This window comes from Colias croceus, chromosome 2 (genome assembly GCF_905220415.1).
Source record: "Colias croceus chromosome 2, ilColCroc2.1".
Lineage (NCBI taxonomy): Eukaryota > Metazoa > Arthropoda > Insecta > Lepidoptera > Pieridae > Colias > Colias croceus.
Genome location: NC_059538.1, coordinates 6,012,141 through 6,037,509, shown reverse-complemented (window position 1 = coordinate 6,037,509; position 25,369 = coordinate 6,012,141). Strand labels below are relative to the sequence as shown.

Sequence of the window (25,369 nt, the reverse complement as noted above, 5' to 3'; positions counted from 1 at the left end):
GGAACAATAACAATATTAACATTTAAATATCAAAGTTCAAAAATATGATGACAATATTACGTTTATAGATATATAATATTTATAACTACATACCTATACAATTGTATAGTTTTACATATTAAGTTTAAAAGACGTAGATACTTATCAAAATGTTCATTGAAGCTTTATAACTTATAAAAAAATAAGGTTTAACTTATAAATATTAATTCCACTTACATTTACGTTTAGATATATAATTATATATCATAAATTTTATATTATTGAATACAACTGAACCACTCCTATTATTTTTGTACTAGTTATTTTTTAACTAAAATTATTATTATCTAGCGATCCTATCATTCGAGCTTTATTCGAATTTTACGGCAGTTAGATCAGTATAAAATGTAGCATACCTAAATTTAGCTCATATATAAAAACAGACTATAAAACAAAGGACTTAAAATAAATGTACAACGAAGTAATAACAAGCGACAAACACTTTATAAATGTTTACGAACGTCGTGCACCATCAGATTCTTGAGATAATTGTCGTCGTTAGCGAAACACTCGACAATGTCGAAATGGTCCAAGTCATCTTTTATCTCTAAATACATATTTTGCATCAGACAACTGTTGTGTAGAAGTTCAAAGAACTCTCTCGATTGTTTTTTGAACGTGGGACTGTCGTTCTGGCCCGCTAATATGTATACCCTAGTTTTTCGGATTTGCAAGTGTGTGTAACAGTCAAATTGAGGGGACAGTGGTGCTGCCCATTCTCTGGGTAGTTGCACTGCCTCGTTGACAGAAGTGTGAACTAGCTCTCTTAAATCGTATACGCCGGAGACGAGGAAAGCTGCTTGTAAGCGCTGCGTTCCTGGTGTGTTGTCCAAGAAGTCAGCGTTTGATAACAACTTGGCGACGAGGTGAGCACCAGCCGAGTGACCAGCGAAGTATATTCCCCTGAAATGGAAAATTATGTCACTATTATAATGATCGTCAATAGGCGTTAAAAAAAACTGGTGTAAATAATTATTACATTTTTTATTTATTCATTATTGTATCATCATTAGGTACACCATAAAATTTTGTACACCATAATATTTTAATAGATAATTATTATCATTTATTGCGATATGATCGAATTAGTCTCACTTATATTGCAGATTGAATTTTGCAATATTTTAAAACCATCTTCCTACCGACCTTCATATCTTTAAAATATACTTAAACTTCTAATGGGATTGCAAATACTGAAGAGTATTATTATACTCGTGGAAACATCGTACGGACGTGTCGATATGAAGAGAATATCGCATTTGTCAGATAATTAATTGTTAGGTAATTAATGAGAAAAAATATAATAGTTTATGACGGGACTTATTATATACGTAGTCAAGCTGAAGCTGATGAAAGCTAATGTAATGTAAATGTAAGAATTACCTAGAACCCATTTTCTCAGCGTATTCAAAGACAAATTTGGCTGCCTTTTCTATTTGATTGACGATTTCTGGCAGAGTGGCTGCAGGACAAAGATCATAGCCAACCACGATCGTCTTGATTCTGGAGCGGTACAGAGGCAGGGCCGGGTATCGGGACACTTCCCGGGAGAGTTCTTGCCAATAACCCCCGTGGACAAATACCAAGATTGGAGCATCTGAAAAGAAAACAAAGTTTTATAACTATTGCGCTAGTGAATTTCACAGAGGGTTATGTTATTCGTGTACGTACGTGTAGCTGTTTAAGTTTTCGATGAGTACAAAAATTGTCTGATGCATATAAGAAAAAAACTCTATTAAATGAGGAAGAAATAAATGCATAACTCTATAAAAGGCATTTAATTTGTTTCAACGTTAAAGTAAAACGAAATAATCTAAATCGATCTAGTGTCTGTTTAAACAATAGATTTTCCATAATGTTTTAACTTTTACCATGGTTAATGGGAATCTGTGAAATATATCTATATGTCGTGGTCATATCGTAGATTTGATCATTTCATGATATGAGTGGCCATTTCACGAAATGGTCGCATATCGTGAAATGGCCAATTTAGTTTGGCCACATCATGATGTGGCTTGGGCAGATCAATGATAAGAAATCGTTTCACGATATGGCCAATTAACGCACGGTTTTTTCATGAAATGACCAAAATTATTTGATCATATCGTAAAATAGTTACATTAATCGTTGGTAGAGGCGCTGCAAGCTCTGTGTTTATGTGATAAGATGGCGGCCGCTGGCGAAAATTAAATTATTCGCAGTTAAAAACCTCATAATTCGTTTAATAACAATATTATGAAGAAAGTCATAGCAAAGAATTTACGACGGAGAGGTACGAGTACTATGGTAAATGTGGATATCTTATATGTATTTAAGAAAAAATGCGACTTAAATAAAATAATTTAAGAAACTACTACTATATTATTATAATTGTTTGTTTTTTAAAAAGCGATCCGCTTCTGGCACTCGCCGGCCGCTGCCGCGGCACGCTCGCTTTGCTTGCTCGGCTCGTGCGTTGTTTATCAAAGTGTAACCTAACCTAACCTAATTGTTTTCTATTGCAAAAACGATTCGCTTCTGGCATTCGCCGGCCGCTGCCGCGGCACTAACTTAAATGACATTAAACAAGTTTTTAGAATATAGTTATTCTGAAATTTTTTAATATTTTATGGACTCTTTATATTTTATACGATCTGGCCAAATGTGGATGACCAAATCGTGAAACGTTGACGATTTAACGATCTGATCAAACTATGTTGGCCATTTCACGATATGCGACCATTTCGTGAAATGGCCACTCATATCATGAAATGATCAAATCTACGATATGACCACGACATACAAGAAACTCTCCATTGGTCAGTCTATATTTCGTTTACGTTATTACGATACAATAATATCATCTGAGCAATAAATATATTTTTTGATACGCTAGTCGCTACTTTAGTGGGCTTAGAACTACTGAATTTCGTGGGAGATGCGTCTATCTACAATATCAATCTTCGGGTTGCGAAGACAATCCCGAATACCCAGGGCGTATACCCAGGACACATGTACAACTACTTTGAAACAGTTGCTGTTTCAAACTGACTTTTATATAAGTTAAAATAGCCGTAGTTTTTGTATAGTTACTGAAATGTTTACAATTTTAGCGATGTGAATTTACCAATGTCATTAACATATTGATGAATTTCATAATTTATATGTCGAAAGTAAATAAAATTTTATCATTATGTGGTCATCTTTCGCGTTCCAATTACTGGCTTTGTTTGTTTTGCTCCATAATATTGTTTTGTCGTTTTAACAGACTGATTAAAATATATGATTAGCATTTTGTATTGTTTTAAAACAATACAGCAAAATAATAATAAAGTCAAATAATAAATGAAACTCGTATTATGTAATACGAGTTTCAATGTGCTTTTCTGGTTTGGATTTAAAAAAAAACAATAAGAACAAACGATTATATTTGTGAAATATGCTCTATAATTTAGCTGCTATCTGCACTCGAAGTACTGTAACTGAAACGCAACAATACTAGGTATACTCTCATATATTATACCGATCTGTACACTTGTATGAAATAATGTTCCATTAATAATGTCTCATGCTTAGGCCTCATGTATTTTATGTGCTGTGTTTTACGTCAAACAAACTACGTATTTAGAGATATTAATAAACACAAATATATTTCAATCATATTTTATTGTGTTTTAAGAAAGAGATGACATTTTTTTATCAAGCAGACTATATATGAATGGTAGGTATGTATATTGCATATGCTTCGTTTTAAGTAACATTTGTGTAAGTTATTTAAATTAATACCTGATAAATAATTCCGTTTATCCATATACTGAAACTCGTTCAACAACTTTAAATAATTACTTATGCGGTGTACAGTACCTATGTAATTGGTCGAGTGATTTATGTAACTATGTATGTCCAATTATTGATACATAGTTACTTTTTTGGTGTAAATTACGCAAAATCGGTTATAATCGCCACTTGTATTTAAGTCCAATGCATTGATTATTCATAAATTCTATCTATATTATTCATATACTTTCGTAATGGTAAATGTTTTCAATATATTGTGCTCATTTAAGGTGGTCTGCGAGTCACGAATGATCTAAAAATAGGTACCCAACAACTTATGCGTATACTCTTCTTTTTAAATGTAGGTAAGTTATGACATTTAAAATGCATACAAAAATAAGAACAATTTCGACTACTCGTATACTATACGGAAGTATAAATTATATTAGGTACTAGCTGTGCCCGCGACTTCGTCCGCGTGGAATAGTGACTGCATAGTAGGGTAAAAGCCGGATAGTTGCGCCAGTGGGATACTTGCCGCAGTTTCGAATACACTATGTTACGGACATTAGTGGCAATAACGCCTTAGGGTCCGTTCACACAGACCGGCTCTGAGAGGAGAGCAGATTCTTATCACGATGAAAACAGAGTTTTTAGTATTTGTAACTTAAGGTTTATTTTTGCGTGTGCACTGCTTTTGACATTAAGAATGCTTGAACGCGCTTGGTGTGAAATAATAAGAGGAGCTGACCGGCTCCGATCGCGTACTTTTTCTCGTTCGCGCAGCCGTTCAGCTCCGATTACATTCGCATCCGCTTTCAGATAGCTTCCAGCTGGTCTATGTGAAATAGTTGACGGCTCCGCTCCGACCAACTCCAAGCGTATACGATCCGGTCTGTGTGAAAAGAAAAATGCGCGCCGATGCTCTCCGAGCCTGTCTGTGTGAACGGACCCTTACTATAATTGTAAGTACCCTTCCTGCAGACCTTAGTGCCACGTCAATCGTTAGTGTAGACGCAAGCGTTTCATTCCTCCGAGCGAAATTGTTCCGCGGTGAAACTTCGATAGGCGTTGAAACTATATTGGTAATAATAATAATAATAAGGGCGTAGGGATGTGACGACCCCATCGCCCACGGTTGGAATATCTATTGTCTATGTGACAATAGATATTCCACCCGTGCAATCAGTCAACCCGCAGGACACCTTGTGGCGGGGTGTCGGGGAGTAGCGACCCCGCGGGAACCGAGTGCTCCCGGGGGAGGCCCCTGTCTTCATCTCCGGCTTGCCTTCACCGGCCGGTTGGAGTGAAGCCTGACGAGGACAGGACCCCCACCTCTGGCTTGCCTTAGCCGGCCGGCCAGAGTGGAGTCGCGAGAGCTTTTAGCTCGAAGGGTGGATGCGAAGCGTAAGTGGCGAGTGGGCACGTGATGCTGGACCCTCAGGGAGCGCGTGATCGTAGTTTAAAGTCCAGGGACGCCTCTCCACCCTTAGCTGCTCACAATATGTTGCCCCCTTGTCGCACTATTGCAGCGACTTGTTTCGGGGGCCCATACAGTGAGAGGGCGAGTCACCACCTGCCAACAATTTTTTGCTATATCTTAGTAGAAAGGCAGGTGCCATAGTCTTCCATAGTCCTTAATTCCGGTCCATTAACATCCCATTCCATAGCCCAGTTTATTTTGTTTCCTTATCTTGCAATAGTCCTACATCGGCCGCGGACTGCCCAGGGCTGTATCTCTATAGTGCAGTCATGGGCAGGCTGCGGCTGGTGTCCCACAACACAGTAAAGTTCTCGAAAGGGCCTCTGCGTGTTGGATCCGTGTCCCCACGTAAGCCTTCCAAAGGACCGGGTACCTTCCTTATGATGGTACCCGTGTATTATGGAATTGAGATACATAATAATAAATTCTTTATTGCACACCAAGTAAAATAACAGAGTAAAAAACAGCACATAGAAACAATGTACAAAAGGCGGTCTTATCACTTACAAGTGATTTCTACCAGACAACCTGTGATATTGGAAAATGCTGGAAGAATACATTTATGGAGGTGTGAGCAAAAGAGCACTTAATATTTAAAATAAATAAATAAATAAAATAACATACATATATTATATATAGTACACCAATATAATATATACCTACATATTATGTAATAATAATACATACAATGTTAAATAGTATACAAAAAATTTAAAATATAATAGATAAATTTATAACTGTTTATAACGAAAGATAATTTTTTTTTTACCAAACTATCGAACGTAGATATGGTTTGTGCATGTTTGATTGAATCTGGCAACGAATTCCAAAGATTAATAGCGTTCATAGTAAAAGAGTGATGGTAAAAGTTAGAGTGGTGAGATGGAATTAGAAGAGAAAGGGAGTAAGGAGATCTCAATACCAAGCTGTTGGAGTGACGAAATATAAATCTTTCCTTAAGATAGTTCGGTGTTCTAGCGTCAAACAATATGCCGTAAAGAAGATGAAGCATGCGAGCATTCCGTCGAGAACGTATTGGCAACCATTTGAGTTTCGTACGGAAGTGGGATACGTGGTCATATTTTCGCAAACCGAATATGTACCTTATACCGAGGTTCTGAAGGCGTTCGAGAGCATCTAATTGGTTTTCATTAAGATCGGGATAGGCACAGTCACAATAATCGAGGATTGGATGAAGTAAAGCTTGTACTAACTCAATTTTAGTGAGGATTGGAAGAAGGTTACGTAAACGTCTGAGGGAACCGTAAGAACTAAACATTTTTTTTCGCACTTCTTGAAGCTGCTGTGTCCATGAAAGAGTCTGATCGAAGTATATTCCTAGATTTCTGACACTGGAGCTGTAAGGGATAATAACACCGTCTACAATAACCTTGGGAATGGTGACCCAGTCAATTTTATTTACGAAGTGTCGACTTCCGACTATGATTGATTGTGTCTTATCTGGATTTATATTCACTCCGTGCGCTTCGCTCCATTTTATTATTGATTCAAGGTCCTTATTGATTTGACGTACTGCATTAGGCAAATTCTCGTATGATGGTAAGTCATTTGTATTGAATATTTTTGTTACTAATTGTGATTTCAATATAGTTTATGTTTCTTTGCGTGCATTAGACTTTAAATTATACTGTTAATTACATTTTATTGTAAAATATTGTTGATTTATTTCGCAAATAAAAACGGCAAGTATCCGTATCAAAAAGGATAGTCGCCTTAGAAACTTGTGCGGATAGTTGCTCTCGGGGCAACTATCCACAACTATAAATTCTTTCACTAGCAAAGGCAGATATTTTTTGTTAGTGTTGTTTTTACTCATTTTAGCTATAACTTAGCTTGAATAAAATAAGTATTCTGATTATAGATCCATCTCATCCATGTAAAATCAAATAAATTGTTAACGGTTTTAGGTGAGCAAAATGCCTCGCAAATATCAACGTAAAGCAGGCGTGGTACCACGCCACATAAGCTGGACAGAAGAAAGCTTAGGAAGAATATTTAATATGGATGAAACTGGGGTCCAACTCAATAATAAACCTGGTAAAGTATTGGCCAAGAAAGGTGCAAGAACCGTTAATCAAGAATCCGACACAGATTATATTAAATTGACCAAAGGCCTTTGGTCAATTCCCTTTAAGAAAGAGAAGAATACAATATTACAGTTCAGACAGTGAAAGGAAGACAATATATAGGTAGGTATGTAAGTCCGAAAGCATTCAAAGGAAAAGCCACTGAAGGACTACCAATAAAATCGACAAAATATACTGAAAATATTATATTAGAAGTTAAAAATGCTAATTCAAAAATTAAAAATAAAAGTGTTTCTATTAATGATTATTGCGTAGAATGTTTTGAGAATAATTATAATTTTACTAAATCGAAATCAGATTGGATTCAATGTGAGATGTGTCAATTAATGTGGTAACATGAAACTTGTACAAAATTTGCAAATTATTGCATGCGATGTGGAAAGATGAAATCCCTCGCTTCTGATGATTAATGCCAAAGTTGATTGCCAGATTTGATTATTCTTCTTCAATCTTTAAGATAAATATCAATAATTTTACTAATATGTGATTATAACTAATTTAGATGCTATTTTTGTTATATTGTTATAGTTTTATAGCAAAAAAATGTATAAAGTTGATTAGTTCTTAATTAAAAAGCAAAACAAATAATAAAGACTGATTAAGTGAATTTATATAAATTTGTTTTTATTTAAAAAAAATATTATGAGGCGAATTACATGTCCCGCAGCCGGAGGCCCCAAAAGAAACTCAGATATACTAAAAAACTACATTTAATGTCTAAAATGAGACTTTACACCCATGTCTGCACGATGCAGACCGGAGTCAAAGAATGAATTTATACATTATAATAATTATAAAGACGTAAGCTTGGATGCTAACTAAGGGAAATCGCACCCACATTCTATTCCCGTGCGAACGGCGTATTCAGCAGTTTTGTATGAAGGCAGGGCCGTAACTCCTCCCGCCGAAGTTCAGCAACCATTTTTGAATATTGTGAAAAAATGTTGCTGGAAGCTGGGGCTCATCTGCTTCCTCATCTGCTCATCTGTGGTCCTCTATAAAGTATGTGTCGATCTGCGTCACATCGTGTACCAAATGGCCAAAATTAAGACTGCACCAACCAGAATTATGTATATAGGGATAGTTGTTTGATATATTGCAGGATCCTTTTCTATAGCGATAGGGGTTTCTTCCAAATTAACTGAGTTGAGAATTGCATATCTTGTATATTTATTTCTAATGTCCTTGATATATGTACCGCGTATCTTCAGTCAGTGGCTGTTCCTTAATTTTGTCATTTACATTATAGATCTTGAAATTCTCCGACTCGAACATACATCCAGTAGGTATAGTTAATAAGAATGTACCTTGGAGTATCACGAAGTCCTCTTGTTGCATTTATAGTGAGATTTTAAATGAGCGTGGTAAATATAGTAAGTAATGTATTCTTCGGGCATTCAGCCTCTATGTACAAGAATGAGTTACTGTTAGTTGCTTTATAGGGATAGGAAGGGATGAGGGCCTGCCTAATCTTATTTGGAAAAATAGCTAAATGAAATAAATCAAGAATATCTGTAAAACTAATGGAAATTTAAAAATTATTACAATTTGCTTATTTGAAAAGTAGTATCCAGGCTTAAGTATATTATAATATTCCCTATCTTTTAATTCTTATATTTTATTCTAATTATAAATGTTACCTAATTTCTTAATCATCTCCCTAACTGTTTCCATAACTTACATTGAATGATGATTAACTAACTTAACATATATGTAATAATTGTCATTTAATTTTTTTTTAAAGAATTGAATTAATATGAAATTAATTTTCTATTGATTTTCCACTATCTGAGAAAGAATACTATGATGGCCTTTGATAAGTCACTAGATGATAATATATAAACTGAATGCTGATTTTTTTTGAAAAGCTTAAATGAAATTGATATATTTTATAACATCATTGTACTTAATCCAAAATAATACCTGTAATACCTATAATGATCGCTCCTAATCTTCACAGTCAGTAAAGCATAGTGTGTAAAGTTCGGATCATATGTATTGTATAGTATATACCGATAAGGCGATTCACTATAATTTTAATACGAATAATTCTCGGAATAAAAGTCAGGGCCGTACTCAGGTGGATATAATTCGTGCATATTCATTTCACACATTTTAGAATAATTTTGTGTTAAAGGTAAACTTCTAACGGGTTTCGAATTAAATTCTTTTCTATATTTGTTACTAATTATTAAAATTATTTTTATTCTTTAAATATGATGCATTTAATTCTTCGTACATAAATTCTAATGATGAAATTAAATTAAACTAAATGAAAAATTTATTTATCACAGTTTTTAAACGTTTTTTTTCAATTGAAATCGGATACATTGAATTCTTGAACCTAAGGCCTTCTATGAACCGCGAATAAAATCTTAAGTAGAATTATTATATATTTTTTATATAAAATGTATGTTTTGCCTCTATGGTGGTTACTACTGAATCATGAAGCGAAATGTAAGTCATGAAATTAGGTAATTTTATTCAATTTATCATTGATTAAGAAATTAAGCTATTCACTACCTTCAGTAGTACTTATATAACTTTATAACCTAGTTAATAAGTATATAATCTAGTTGATAATATAATTAATTTTATAGTACTACTATTGTCTAAAACTAGTCCACGAACAGCCTAACTCAATGTAGTGCTCTCGGGAATTAGACTTTCACGGATGGAAAATCATGGAAAGGAAATTAGGACTAAAAAATAATATAAACTAGTAAAAGGAAGCAACACAGAACTATTCTATGTACTTACCAATTAATCTGGTTACTTTTTGGGATCGATGTCTGATTTCGCCTCCTGGCCGCAGAAACCGTAGATTCTGGATCCTCAGCTCCGTAGCGATAGCAAGGTTACTATCTATGCCACGTTTTTTGAGGATCCTACCGACTGCGCCAATTACATGTCCCGCAGCCGGAGGCCCCAAAAGAAACTCAGATATACTAAAAAACTACATTTAATGTCTAAAATGAGACTTTACACCCATGTCTGCACGATGCAGACCGGAGTCAAAGAATGAATTTATACATTATAATAATTATAAAGACGTAAGCTTGGATGCTAACTAAGGGAAATCGCACCCACATTCTATTCCCGTGCGAACGGCGTATTCAGCAGTTTTGTATGAAGGCAGGGCCGTAACTGGCGTCTATCCCCTCACGAGGCAAGTATCCTCTGAAGTATTATTTACGATAGGCAACTATCCGCTAGGTTAGGCAACTATCCTTTTTTTGAGAGGTCAAATAAAACAGGATTTACTCAAAACCTTTAATAATTATGTTTAATAAAATATTAAAATATGATGGTTCTAAGACCTATGTTTTGATATACATGTTGAATTATTCTTGTAAAGTACATAATTTTTCATAATATAGCTTTTTTGAAAAGTGGCGCAACTATCCGGCTTTTACCCTAGTTACTACTTATCTTAATTATTGAGTAAACACAGACTACCATAAATAATTAAAAGAACTGTAAGTAAAATTTATTACTAAACTGAGCTAAACAATACAAAAAAATGCCTTATTAATTTTCTACGTAAAATTTCTTTTAAATTATGTCATATTATTTTTAGGCACCAGGGGGGAGGGGAGCAAATTTATTTTCCTTACTTCCTTGTATGGATGTTTTTAACTATGTATCGTGCAGCAACTGATCAGCTTAATCGATACTCAGTTTTTATCAAATCCAGCACAAAATCCAAATCAGATCTTTCCTGAATCCTGTTTCACGCCTGTAGTAACTAAACCGTTTAGACCGTGCAATAAAAATTAAATTAAAAAAAAAAACAGCGCTACGAAGAAAAGTGCATAGAAAAAGGAATAAATAATTTCACAAACTTCCCGAAGATTTTTAAAAATAAAAACCCATATTAAATATTTATAAAAAAAAACAAAGTCGTCGCGTCGGGCTGCCATGCGAACATCATCATAATATACCTCATTATCAAAATGTATAGTACTTAATTTTAAAGATCGTCGGGAAGTTTGTAAAATAATTATTTATTCCTTTCGGTTTCTTATTTTCATGTAATATTTTCAAGTGAGCGAGACCTACCTCTACCTCCATATTACATTCCTACATCATATTGATATCTATAAGTTTGTTGCTCCTTGACATCTTTTAAGTTGAGCCGTAACCGTGCACAAATTGTAATGGACCACAGTGGCAAAAGAAGTGGTATACTTAGGAAAAAATATTGCCAAAGGCCAGGCCTATGTAGCTTTGAGTAGAGTTCAAAATTTCCAGGGTGTGGCTATCCTCTCGCTCCCGTATCCTCTCTTCTTTCACAGACTTTCAACACTTCCCTTTCCATCCCTAGTAAATGGCAGAACCGATTTTGATGTAAACCATATGTAATTGTACCTATATGTACACGTCATATCCTGTAGTTTGATGCTCCATTTGGTTTATTTATCCCCACTGTCACCCCTAAAAAGCCCTAAATGTAATAAACGGATGAACCGATTTCGATAAAATATGACTAATTGTAATTCACACGTTGCCCTTTCATATTTTGATATGCCGCTTGAGTATATTATTTGACCACATTCGATTATTGTTCATTCCCACTTTTACCGCTGTAATCTAATAAATGGATAAACCGAATTGGATAAAAATATAACTAAGTGTACTTCACCCGTTATGCACTTTTATTTGATATGTCACTTGGGTATATTTGACAACATTCGTTTTTTTCATTCCCACTTTTACCCATATATAGGTATAATAAATGGATGAACCGATTTTGATAAAATATGTCTAATTATACTTTACACGTCATGCCCTTTCATTTGATATGTCACTTGAGTATATTTGACAAATTCTTTTTTTTATTACCACTTCTATACCTATATCAAATAAATGGATGAACCGATTTGTTACTGATAGGTCGTTCACTTTCATTTAATATATCACTTAGGTACTTATATTTGACAACTTTCGTTTTTTTCATTCCCACATTTACCCCTATATACCTAGGTATAATAAATGGATGAATCGATTTTGATACACTTTATCTAAGAACCAGCATCGGAAAATATGCTGCCTAACTAAAAAAACCGCATCTAATTTGGATTACCTGTTAGCGAGCTACGGTGGCACAAACAGACACACACACACAGACACACATAGCGGTCAAACACTTATCACCCATCTTTTTGCGTCGGGGGTTAAAAATATAATACGACATAATTTAAAAGACATTTTATGTATAAAATTTACCTAGAAGTAAGCACTCAGCATAATTCTAATTTGACCCACCCCCCCCCCCCACCCTTGGGCACTTTCGATATGATCACTTGGACATTTACAGGAATAATAATTGTAACAGATAACTTACGTTTTATCGTACAGTGTATAGAATGCCTTAGCAAATGTTCGCCGTGAATACTTAAATGGTCATAACTTTTTTATTTACGAACCGATTGACATGAAATAAACACTAAATGTTAAATGAAGATTACCACAATATATTAGTGAAAACCGCATCTTAATCGGATAAGCCGTTTCTGAGATTAGCGTGCACGAACATACAGACAAACAGACAAACCGACAAACAGACAAACAGACAAACAGACAAAAATTTTTTTAACTACATTTTTGGGTTTGGGATCGATTTAATAATAGCACCTGCTATTTTTTTTTTACATATTTTGATTGTACAGACACGACTTTTCTAGAATTTTATTATATGTATTGATGATGATGATGATGGCGAAACGAATCGTCCAAATTTAAATAGAGGAATATATTTCTTCAGAAATATTAATATTAATATAATATTATCTAATATAAAAACTTTATTTATTTACAGCAAAAGCAGAAATCATGTTAGATAAAAATCAATTTTTAAGTCTAGAAAGCAATATATCCAACCTACCCTTTATTATAACTTTACAACTTATTTAACAGAGACTAATAAAAATATACAAAACCGAGTACCTAAGAAATAAAATTAAAAACGGTTATTTTAATTTAAGCATATTCTTGCTGTTGCATGTTTGCACAAACGCACACAACGGTTTACTTTTCTAATTAAAGCGATCTCGTTGACTCCACCCTATATATCTTACTGCATTTCAACTCGTCCTTGCTCCGCATTCTAGCTGTGTTGTCTACCTTTGTATAAATTCAGCTTATGAAATACATATTGAACTAAATTCTACAAATTTATGCCCACTAGCGAAGCGGAGAGCTGTGATTCTATTTGAATATATTGACGATTTTATTGTAGAGATTTGTAATGTCAATGCAATTGTGGGATAAGTGGAACGTTAATTATAAAAAAAGCGTGCTAATGAGTCCTCGGCTTACTTATACTTTTAAATGCGTTTATTATGCTACTTCTGGTAACGTTATAACAAATTCGTAAAGAATATATTTAATATGTAAAGGGGGCACTGAAAAACAGCGATACCAACGTACTTGATATTGCGGCACAAACTGAACTGTCTCCTTTTTCTCAGGGTCAATTTATTTTTATCTTGTTTTTCATCTTATGCTTATTTTTGAATTCATTTGCTTTGTCTGTGTTCTGTGCTATCCCTGGTGAATAAATGTTTATGTCTTTCTTCAAGTATATTAAGGTAATAGTGAATTATGATTTAGAATAAATGATAAGCATTTTCTTGGAAGTTTTTGGGTCCGTTCACACAGACAGGCTCGGAGAGCATCGGCGCGCATTTTTCTTTTCACACAGACCGGATCGTATACGCTTGGAGTTGGTCGGAGCGGAGCCGTCAACTATTTCACATAGACCAGCTGGAAGCTATCTGAAAGCGGATGCGAATGTAATCGGAGCTGAACGGCTGCGCGAACGAGAAAAAGTACGCGATCGGAGCCGGTCAGCTCCTCTTATTATTTCACACCAAGCGCGTTCAAGCATTCTTAATGTCAAAAGCAGTGCACACGCAAAAATAAACCTTAAGTTACAAATACTAAAAACTCTGTTTTCATCGTGATAAGAATCTGCTCTCCTCTCAGAGCCGGTCTGTGTGAACGGACCCTTTCTCTCTTATTTGATGGACAGACAGCCTTATGCGGTAGGAGTGTACGTGGACTCGTGTATGAGTAGATATATACGTACTAAGTATGTATATTATATTCATATAGTTGGACTACATGTTATATGTGCTTTCATTCACTACAAAAGTATATACCTATAGTATGTGGGTATATTATTTGAAGTGATGTGGTTCGTAGGAATTTAGAAGGAGTCTTATTATGTTAGGAGGAGATTTAGACGTATCAGCATGAGTCACTTTAGTCTAGATACACATATGTGAACCCATGTCCCCTAGTGGGGTAAGGGGCAGATGCATTATACATCTGTTTCACTGATCGAATTTCTTTAGGGACAAGTAGGTGATCAGCCCTCTGTGTCCTACCAGACCGAGACATTTTTGTTTTCTTCGTCTCCACCGGGAATCGAACCCAGGACCAGGGCCGTCTTAGACTATGCCGGGGCCCTTGGGCACACAAGAATTGGGGGCCCTTTGAAATATAAAGAAATCAAACTAGGTACGCAAATTTTTTCCCACAATTATATATGTTTTTGCCCTAAATTGAAACTTAAAGAAGTAATAAGAAAACTTAAAGAAAATTTCTATGTAAAATTTTTGCTCCATTTTTTTATACATTTTACAAAAAAGTTACTTCTGACCAATCTTGTATTATAATATGGTCTTTTGAGGAAACTTTTTTCCTTATTTTTTTTTATATAATTCATTTGAAACGCTGCTGCTGTAATGGCGCTCCAAAGTTGACTTTAATTAAATTTAATTAAGAAATATTTTAAGAATTACTTTTTCAAATTACCTTTCTCTTTGAATTTATATTTTAGGTTTTATGGCACTCAAATGCTTTATAAATAAAATATAAATTCAACAAAAAAGGTCGTGTTCCATCGTTACAATATTGTATTCACTGAAAAGTGCTTCATATTGGTTGAGATGGTTGTTAAATCATCTCAATAGATGGCGTGCGGTGTGTCCCTTAAGACACATAAAACTGAAGGAATAGAATAAATTCGATTGCTCCGGCGGGTCACGAGTGGCTGAGTTGGTCAAGCATCCGCCCCGGAATGGCGCGAAGGATGCGGGTTCGAGTCGGTTCGGTTCTTTATAAATTTATACCTTTCTCTTTTTCAAATTTATCTTTTTAATTTGCATCTGGATTTTTTCTTTCGTAGCCGTTTCATATTGATCAAAATTATTGCGTGCGTTATTAACATAATTTATTCAAAGCCTAGGCAAATGGCAAAAGTCAAAACGCTTGTCATCTATTCGTATAGAAATGGTCCGGTGTGAACAGAGTTCACTAAATTCTAGGACCTTTAAAACTACAAAATTTCATATCCAGCAGAAAATTAGTAAAATTGTTCAAAGGAATAAGGATTACTAAAAATAAAATTCAAAATTAACTGTCATTCCGGTACGTGAATTAAAAAACATATTCCAGGTTATAAATAAATAAAAAAATAGGTGATTTCGCGATTTATACTGAAACGATAAGTTTTATCATAAAATCATTTAGGTGTGAAGTGATTTAAGAAACGTGTGCATATTATAAGGATGGAATGAGTTTATAAATCGTTATATCTTAGAAAATGGTAGGAAGCTACATCTTAGGAAAATAATGTATTGATTCTTTTGTATAAGTAGATAATTTTATGATCTACAATTTGGTTAAAAGTGGTTATATGATAAAACTTACCGTTTCGGTAAAAATCACGAAAAACCTATATCTGTTGACTTTTAGGAAAAAATTTTTTCGTAGTAACAGAAGGTCGGGAAATTTTAATATATTTTTGAAGTGAAACTTCTTTAGGCGCGTTGAGAGTAAAATTTCAAGGTTGCATCATAACAATACCGTAACGTCATGGAGTAATTCAACGATTTTGGTATCTTATAATCTTGCCAAAGAAGTGGGCTATTTAGCACCGAAATAATTTTTCAAATCGGACCAGTAGTTCCCGAGATTAGCGCGTTCAAACAAAAAAACAAACTCTTCAGCTTTATTATATTAAGTATAGATTGTGTTTTTAATAATTTCACCAAATTTCGGCTGGATGGGAATTTTGGTCGTGGTCGTCGTCTTCCTTGGTAGTGTGACCGAAACATTAGCAAAACGTCATAAGCTTATATCAATTAGTATCAATAGTGGATTCTATTCTCTAGCGTTTCTGCCACTTGTCTAGAGGCCCAGAGATTAAAGTTTTGTCACAACGCCCTTGTATGCTATTCTGTAAACTTAGACTTGTTAGTAATTTTCATAAATCTCAAAATAATTCAAGTAAAAATATATTATATTACGTTAATAAGTAAATAAATAATTTGAGTAAATGTCTGATAAGTTAATTATAATGGTGTTCGAATCACTCGAATTATTCCATGTAATAACCTTGTAATAACATAGATGTTTTGATTCGAATAAATCTGAAAATGATCTGACGTTCTGGCATTAAAAAGCTGTATTGCTTTTTAATAAAATATTTTGAGATTTATGTGAGAAAAATTGTCAGTCTTACATCTCCTCCAGGGGGGCCCCCTGACGATGGGGGGCCCTGGGCACTGGCCCCCTGTGCCCCTATGGTAAAGACGGCACTGCCCAGGACCCCTCGGTTTTACGCTCACGCGTCAACCACTGTACTAAGGAGGCGGCGGCTAGATACACATACAACAATGTATAAAGTAAGTATTAAATCCATATAGGTAGTTCAGTATACATCGCCCATTTTTGCAAGTGACTACTATCAAGCTGATTTTCCGTTTGTAGCTTTATTTTGATGAGACGCCCAATAATTTCGTGTACAAAACTCTCGATTGTGGTAGCTAACAGAGATAACAAGGATAAAAATTTTTGATTTGATGGTTCTCAAATATTTATTACTAACTGAATTTTTTTTTTGTTCAATCTCAAGATAAACCTAAATTATTCGAAAAAATATTTGTCCTACAAAATCTATGGTTGGTTCAAAGAGTCCCCCTTTCCAAAGTGTATCGATAACGAGGTCATCATAAATGATTACTAACAAGCTGATTTTTTTGTTTTCACTTAGTTAATGTTTATATAATTCAACAGACATATTGTCCTACAAATTGCGTAATAACAAAAAACGGAACATTTTTTTGTAAGAAACCAAGAAGGCGGTCATACCACCATACTTGCAAGTTTCAGCTACTATTAAACAACATCCCTCACAAAGTACCAAACGAAGTAGGCTTCCTTAGCTAAAACAAATCTGTGTACCTAAATAAAGAATAATTCTGAAACATACCATCTGGAAGGTCCGTTCCCAAAATATCCAATTTTTGTCCGGGAGTGGAACCGTATTCAATTTCTAATTTATGTGGTATACTGTTGACAGCAGCCTCGCTCGCTGAAAATTAAACATAACGGTTATTTATTTATGGCAATTATTAACAAGATTTCGTATGATTGAGAGCAAGGAATCACGCTTTGAAGTCACCTTGATTACAAAAATGCGTGCTAGAAATAATATTTAACAAAGAGTAAAATAAATTGGATTGATATTAAAAATAAATACGAGAAATTTGCCTTTTTCTTATTAAACATTTAATTAATATTTTTATATTAGGTTTTTAAAATGGTTAAAAGTAGGTATGTATTTATATTTTATGCAGGATAAAACTACCAAAATGATTAATAATAACAAAGTAAAGTGCAAAAAACCGAAACGACAACAAAAGCATGCATGTCCTTAAATCGGACTATATTCCCGGCTGGATACATAATACATTTAACAATAAACCTTAAGAAGAGGATCATTAAGCTTATTTATATTTAATATGATGATAATAAAATGTCCATGTTAATATGTTTACATTAATAAAATAAAATAAGGGGACGTTACACGCAACTGGTAACTTGCTTTAAGGTCATAACAACAATCACACGTGTTTTCAACGCAGTTACCTGTTTTATAAAACGCAAATGATATGTTGTGGGTTTGAGACCCATATCATAGGGTAGGTATATGATATGACAAAATTTCCAATTAAAATAAAGTTATAAAGTATATTTTGTATTTATTAAATTACGATTTAAATCTTTTATTCTATACAATTTAATTTAATCGATACAGATACATACAAATGTATAATAACAGTTGTATTTTATAAACACTTAACTAGACGAAATACTAAAAATTAAAATTATGAGAAACTTGCCCAAAATGTTTCAGTATAATAAATAAGTGATAATAAATAATAATTATAAATTTATAAATAAGTGAGTTTCAATATTTGCATAAATAATATTTATCAATTGATAGCAATTTTCATTTTCCATAGCATTAGCAAACGTTATTTGTTTAAATTTACAGGATAAGTGAAAAAAATATGTGAACCAATAATCCACATAAATAAAAATAAAATAAATTTCTTTGAGTTCTAGTTCTCTAGCTACAGAAGTAGTCTATAGGTACTAGATTTTATAATAAAAGAAGGATACAAATATCGATCACTAATGTAGGTTCACAAGATCGAAATTGAATTAAAAGCAAAACATTATATTTTCTTTAAAGCGTTATTTTAGTTCATTTTCACTTTAACCGATATAATAAATAATAATAAAATGTTGATAGGGATATATCAGCGTTTTTTGTCTTGTGTAGTGACGGCTTTAAATATTTAATTTACACGTGAAGTAGCATGACAAATGAACCATAAATGGATATTGTTTTTAATTTATTTGAAACGGTTCAAACGTTATGATTAAACTCAGACTTTTTTATTTATGATTTTATGTTATACTATAGATGTTTGTAGAGGATATAATTTTTTGCATTACACCCTAAAAAAGTGGTCGTTTCCTAGTAAAAGCTGTAAATAGAATTGGAAATTCGATACCCATAATGGCCCAATTATGCCAAATTTATCTTTTCAAATGACTGCCTACGTCATAGATAGGGAGGCGAAGAGGGGAATTTTCTGTAATACTCGAGCGTGGCAGTTTAAGATATGAGAGATACCTTAGACCTAATAGAACAACCTTGTTAACTATTTAGCTCTATATGTAGTGACGCGCGCCTAGGATAGACGATCAGATTAGTAAAAAAAAATCGATAGTCTGAAATACTCGAGCGCGTCAGATTAAGATATTGGGGGTTGATTTTAGTGTTTTAAGACTAAATTTAACTAATCTGACCATAAGCCCTTGACGCCGCCGAGTTATAGGGTCGCGAACTTGTAAAAAAAAAACGTTAATCCGGCATTCTCGAGCGCGATTGTTTTTATTTTTATTTTGAAGAATATAATCCAAAACTTACTAAAAATACAAAATCTGCCGGTTTCCGCATGACCGGAAGTCTGGAGAAGCCATTTCATCTTCCGAAAAACGCGTTGCAGCATATAAGTCGCGAACTTTACTTTTTCCAAAAAAAAAGTTTAAATAAACAAAAAAGGTAATTTTATTTTACAAAAAAAGGTCTCTTTTCATTTTTGTCCAAAGTTAAAACTTTTTTTACTTGAAGCATCGTAAAAAGTCAAACTCCCGGTTTTTTGTGTATATCTCGAAAACTGAGGGAGTTAAGAAAAATTGATATGAAATAACGATGATTAAAAAAAAGAAACCCACAAACCTTTTTCGGTCAGATTAAGAGAACCCACCAACATTTTTGTCAGATTAAGAAAATATGCTTTCAGGATACCGAGATAAACCTCCCCTATGAAAATCTGACGCGCTCGAGTATTTCAAAAGGACTCTTTTTTTCTGCATTTTCAAAAATTCATCATAACTTAACGTCATGTCGTAATCGTCAGTTTTTTTAAGGGGAGCTTCCTTGGGGCCTACTTAACACCCCTTCCGAAAATCTGACGCGCTCGAGTAAATTTTTTTTTTGTGCACTTTTGACGAATTTATATGCCTAGCCCCACCACGCAAACCGGCAGATTAGTATACCGTTGTAATCAGAGGGACTTGGGGCATGCGTAGTATGAATATCTGACGCGCTCGAGAATGCCCAAGTAACTCTTTTTTTTTACATTTTTGAAAATCCGTACACGCCAAACCCACCGCTAAAATGGTTTTTACCATAGAAGCTTTTCTTTTCGAAATTATTTTCTCTTTCGATTTTGATAAGTCTCGACGACGCCGTTGAATTACGTCATTTAGCTACCTCGCCTCCCTATCTATCATGTCATTCAGTACATTGAAGAAGGATGTAACGAGTTAAAACTCAAGTTTTAACTAGGTACTTCCCCTTTTCTTGATTCGACTGTTGCTCGATATTCCTTTGATAATTTCGGTCGATGAGAGCGATTCGTATATGAATAATATGTATATTCGTAAATATTAAATTATCGAAGTTTTATCATTGCTTTAAGTCGATGGAATCCGGAATAAATTGTAAGATAGGTATATGTAGAGACTACAGAGACATACGTCTATATGTATAAAAAGAAGAAAAAAAAAAGATTGGACATTTCATTTTATGTAATTGCTGTTGTCTAGAACAAGACTATGTTTATACATATTGTTATCAAAGGTCCAATAGGTTATAAAAATCTGGTGACAAATGTTTTTATTATTGGATGTAGAGCATTTTGTATGTTAAGTAATAAGATAACAATATTATAAAAATGTTATTCTTACGTATTCATAATTTCTGCAATTATGCAAATATCAGTATAAGTACATACTGTATCTTAGTTTATATTCCGGTTATAATTATTGATTTAAAAACAATATAACCTACCTGCTGTAACAAAGGCCACGTGGTGCTGCAGCACCTCTTGTGCTGTATTAAATCTTGTTGACCATCTGCTTGGGGAATACTGCTTCTCGAGATCCATATCTTCGATAATAAGAGCCATTTTGTCTGACTTTACACGTGGTACCTAGAAATTATCATGAGTAAATTAATAGATGATAGTGTACGGAAAACTATATCAAAATATACTATGTAAATAATGTACTGATTAGCTTTGTTTCCCCATTAATCAGATAGTGTAGGTATTCCTACAGACTATTACATTCATCAAATCCGATACATTGTTACTAGATTATCTTTAATTCGAATTGCAAACGTTAGTTTACAAACTCATTAAAGGGTCAATAATTCAATATCGTATTAAATAATATTATCACAAGGGTTTTTCTATATTTATGCAAAAGGCATGTATGTAATTCATTAGAGTATTAGGTAGGTATATCAAGGGCAAAGTCTAGTATACATATAGCTACCTCCATTCGGCGTTGTTGCATACAAGGATCCCAAAAAAATTCATTAAGTTAAAAAGTCATGTGGTTACGGTTCTAAATCTTAACCTACAATAAGGCTTTTTTAATTTAATTAGATTTTCGAATATATTCCAGACCTTTTTATTTTTTTGTATCGGCGCTATTTTCTGTCTCGTTGTAATCCACTTGAATACGGTTTTTATTATTGAAAACAATTTATTTTGTGTCTTCATTTTGCACTCAAAATTCTTTAACGTTATAAACTTGGCTAAAACACGACTGAAGTAATACCACTATAATATTATGAAGATAATGTATCTATAGATAATGTTATATCATTTGCAAAATACATACATAACTCTTATTACATTTGTTTAGACTTTACGGGATTATCTTATGAGCGATAACCGTTGTTATATGGCACGCACACAGTTAAACAAAAGATGAAACTTTGATTTTATATGTCGCGAATAAGCGAAAACTTGTTGCGTAAAAAGGTAACAAATAACAATGCAAGTGCTTCGTTGGCCATTATCGAAATATGACACGCACATTTCATACCGCAGAACACTCCAACCAGATTATTTTATTTTTTTTAATTTTTAACAGAAAGTTTTTTTTTATTATTGGCTGGTGGGAACGGTGAAGATATTTATTATTTCACGCTATCATTACTGTAATAACAGTTAGGTATTATGTAACAGTTTAACTGAATTTTAAAAGCTAAGGAACAAGCAAAGTCATATTTTAACCTGATTAATAACCTCAGCTCGTGTTAAAAGTAATAAGGTGATAGCAGATAGCATACAACCAGCGTAATGTAAAATATATTACATCAGTAAATTAAATTTAATTGTTTAATGCTTATTATAAAACAATCAGAATGTAAGACGAAAGGCTATCGTTCAATTTATAGTGGTCATGTTAAAGTCACTTCTGTAACTATGACAATCGCTTAATAATTTACAGTATGTTATCAGGTTGTTGACCTACATTGATATTCTATTTATATGTACTTCATGTAAACATCGTAGATCGACGAAATATTTCAGCACTTTTACCCAAATACAATTTCAGCACCTAATACAAAGCTTTTATGCTTGATTATGTACTTATGTGTAATCTGTAATCTGTTAAAATGACGTGTTTTATTGAGTTGAATTATCTTAAAATAATTATGACCTATGCAAACAAAGAGAAGTAAATGTTATTTACGATAATTGTCACGGAAATATCTTATTCATATTCATTTTGTTTTAAATTCAAAAGACGTCATTCTTATGTATGTCTTTTTATTGTTCTTTAGGTGCAAGAGGCAGAAATAAATCGTAAATTAAATAATTTTATCATTAAACAAGAAAACTATATAATGTAATCCTTGTCCGTGATATAAATACAACAATGGACATCTATTGATATAGTATGCATATAATATTATGTTATTTTTAATTAATGTATCCCTGGTATGACATTAATGATCTTATATACAAGTTGTATTGTATCCTTCAATTAATAAAAATACACATCAATACAAATATTGTAAAGCTGTAGTATAGATAGTATCGTAAATAATATACCTACTTATATAATTATAGTCTATACTCTATAGTATTGTGTGATATTTTAATTAAATTCGATGTTCTGAAGTGCGAAATCACGGTCAAATTTTATACATAGGTACATACAGACCAAACCAACAAAAGTCTGTTAAAATGTTGACCATGTACAATATAGGTAGGTACATACCAATTTAAGTTTAGGAAGCAGTTGCGATTTAGTAAGAAATAAACTAAGAAAATAGAGTTCCAAAATAGGTTTTTGTAGAATTTACAATTATTGTTGATGCTGGATTACACACTACATTAAAAAGCCTTATAAAACCTTGTTTATAAAAAATATGATTCAAATTCGTTTAAATTAATTAAACTTTAACGTACTACACAGGGATTGAATCCCACGGGGATTACCATTACGTTACATTGATCGAATTTAGAATTTCATCTCAAAAGCCTCTTTAATTGTCGATGTAATCTTGGGAAATACCGTTTACCGGGTATCGAGGGATTCGCGCTATTGACCTATTTCCACAAAAAAATCTTCAGATCGTTAGCAGATTACACCGATTTTCGCGACCTATTCAAATTGGCGCGAGAATTTTGCCGAATCATACATTTCCATTTTACGGAAGATAACAACGGAAATTATTAAAGAGCTGCTTAAACAATTTAGTATTATCTGAATTACAAATATTTAATCTATCCTTCTAATTTGGTTTTGTGCTTTAGGTTTATAGAATATTATATTAAAACATATATTGCGAGCTTATTAAGAAGGAATTACCAGGTCAATGTTGACCAGTCTCTAGCGTTTGTTTATAATAAATTAATTATTATTTTAAAATGTTGTTGAACATAAAACTGGTCTATCCTTAAATGCGAACTCAACAATGTAGCAGAGCCAAATTAACAGGGAATTCAATACCAGGCAGCTCTATATGACTGTTCGTTTTTTTTATACAAGTCTTTTATATCTCAGTGTAACTTCATATAATATGTAATTGTATTCATAATAATCTTATTTGATTAACAATGTCAAACACAAGTAATTATACAATATCAAACAATTTACGTGTGCAGGTGCGTCTGAAATAAGTCATTGTTCTTGCTTGGAGTACAAATTATTTATTGCTATATGAATAGGATTAATCTTGTGCTTACCTTTGTAATAAAATTTATATAGGTAAAATATGTATGAGGATCGCAATTCGCAACAGTGTAGTGTAGTGTAGCACACTAACACATAGAATACTAGAGGTCCGCCCCGGCTTCGCCCGTAGTACATAAATGGTAGCCTATGTCCTTTCTCGGGTATCAAAATATCTCCATACCAAATTTCATGCAAATTGGTTCAGTAGTTTAGGCGTGATTGAGTAACAGACAGACAGACAGAGTTACTTTCGCATTTATAATATTATATAGAATATAGAATATATGGTAAAACGTGACGAGCACCTTATACAGTAAATATTTTCTTAGATCGAGAATATATAAGATGCATCCTACTGATATCAATTAATATTATTATTAAATATCACAAGGGCACCTCGTTAGCCGATAACCATTTGTTATGAAATCATTAGTCAGTATCGACTATATTTTTAGATCATATTTATCGTTATATTAGATATATCTACTATTTCGATAATGTTATAAATCTTGTAGTCACAAGTGGTCCATAATTGTTTACTTGCACAGTTACGATACATACATAAGACTGTCTGGACCAGGCTGGAATACTAAAACAAATTGCTTACTAAAAAATTTAATAAGACGGCAGTAAATATGCAGAAACTTTATACTATATTATCTAAATAATAGATAACATTATATAAATATTTTTTTATCTGTGGTATGTGCTGCAGATGTTATATAAAATTATTAAATTATCGTTAAGAAATACGTGATGCCCACGACAGATTTTAATATGATAACCTATATTCATTATTACAGTCAATCACAGCAAAAGCTGGTTCGATCAGTGACAACACTAATAAGTCATTTATTATCAAACTAATTTAATGTGTCCATTTGATGTTTACTTAATTATCAGTAATTATGCAAAACAGTTTAATTTATTATCGTATAAGCACATAAATAATAGGCATTTTATATCTGATGCATTTATTTTTTGTACGATTAACGAACTCACATACCTTTAATCGGTTAAATAAAGGATGTAAAAGATGTTGCCATATTTTATTTACTGAATAGGT

The 25,369-nt window shown here is 33.2% G+C and overlaps 1 protein-coding gene across 4 annotated transcripts in view; it reads right to left on the bottom strand.

Annotated features, from left to right (window-relative positions):
* Nucleotides 1–212: 212 nt before the first annotated feature.
* The window catches only part of LOC123705653 (kynurenine formamidase), a 36,538-nt gene continuing 11,381 nt past the window's right edge, over nucleotides 213–25,369 (bottom strand). For 2 of the 4 annotated variants that reach the window (XM_045654550.1, XM_045654548.1), the window contains exons 2-5: nucleotides 21,113–21,254; nucleotides 17,672–17,773; nucleotides 1,423–1,636; nucleotides 213–942 (exon numbers count right to left, since the gene is read on the bottom strand). In XM_045654550.1, the coding sequence (XP_045510506.1) occupies nucleotides 483–942; nucleotides 1,423–1,636; nucleotides 17,672–17,773; nucleotides 21,113–21,230 (894 nt within the window). In that variant the 5' untranslated portion in view covers nucleotides 21,231–21,254 and the 3' untranslated portion in view covers nucleotides 213–482. Of the gene's footprint in view, nucleotides 943–1,422; nucleotides 1,637–17,671; nucleotides 17,774–21,112; nucleotides 21,255–21,600; nucleotides 21,706–21,734; nucleotides 21,914–25,369 lie in introns of those variants that run through there. The other 2 variants (XM_045654547.1, XM_045654549.1) reach the window with 2 other exon arrangements.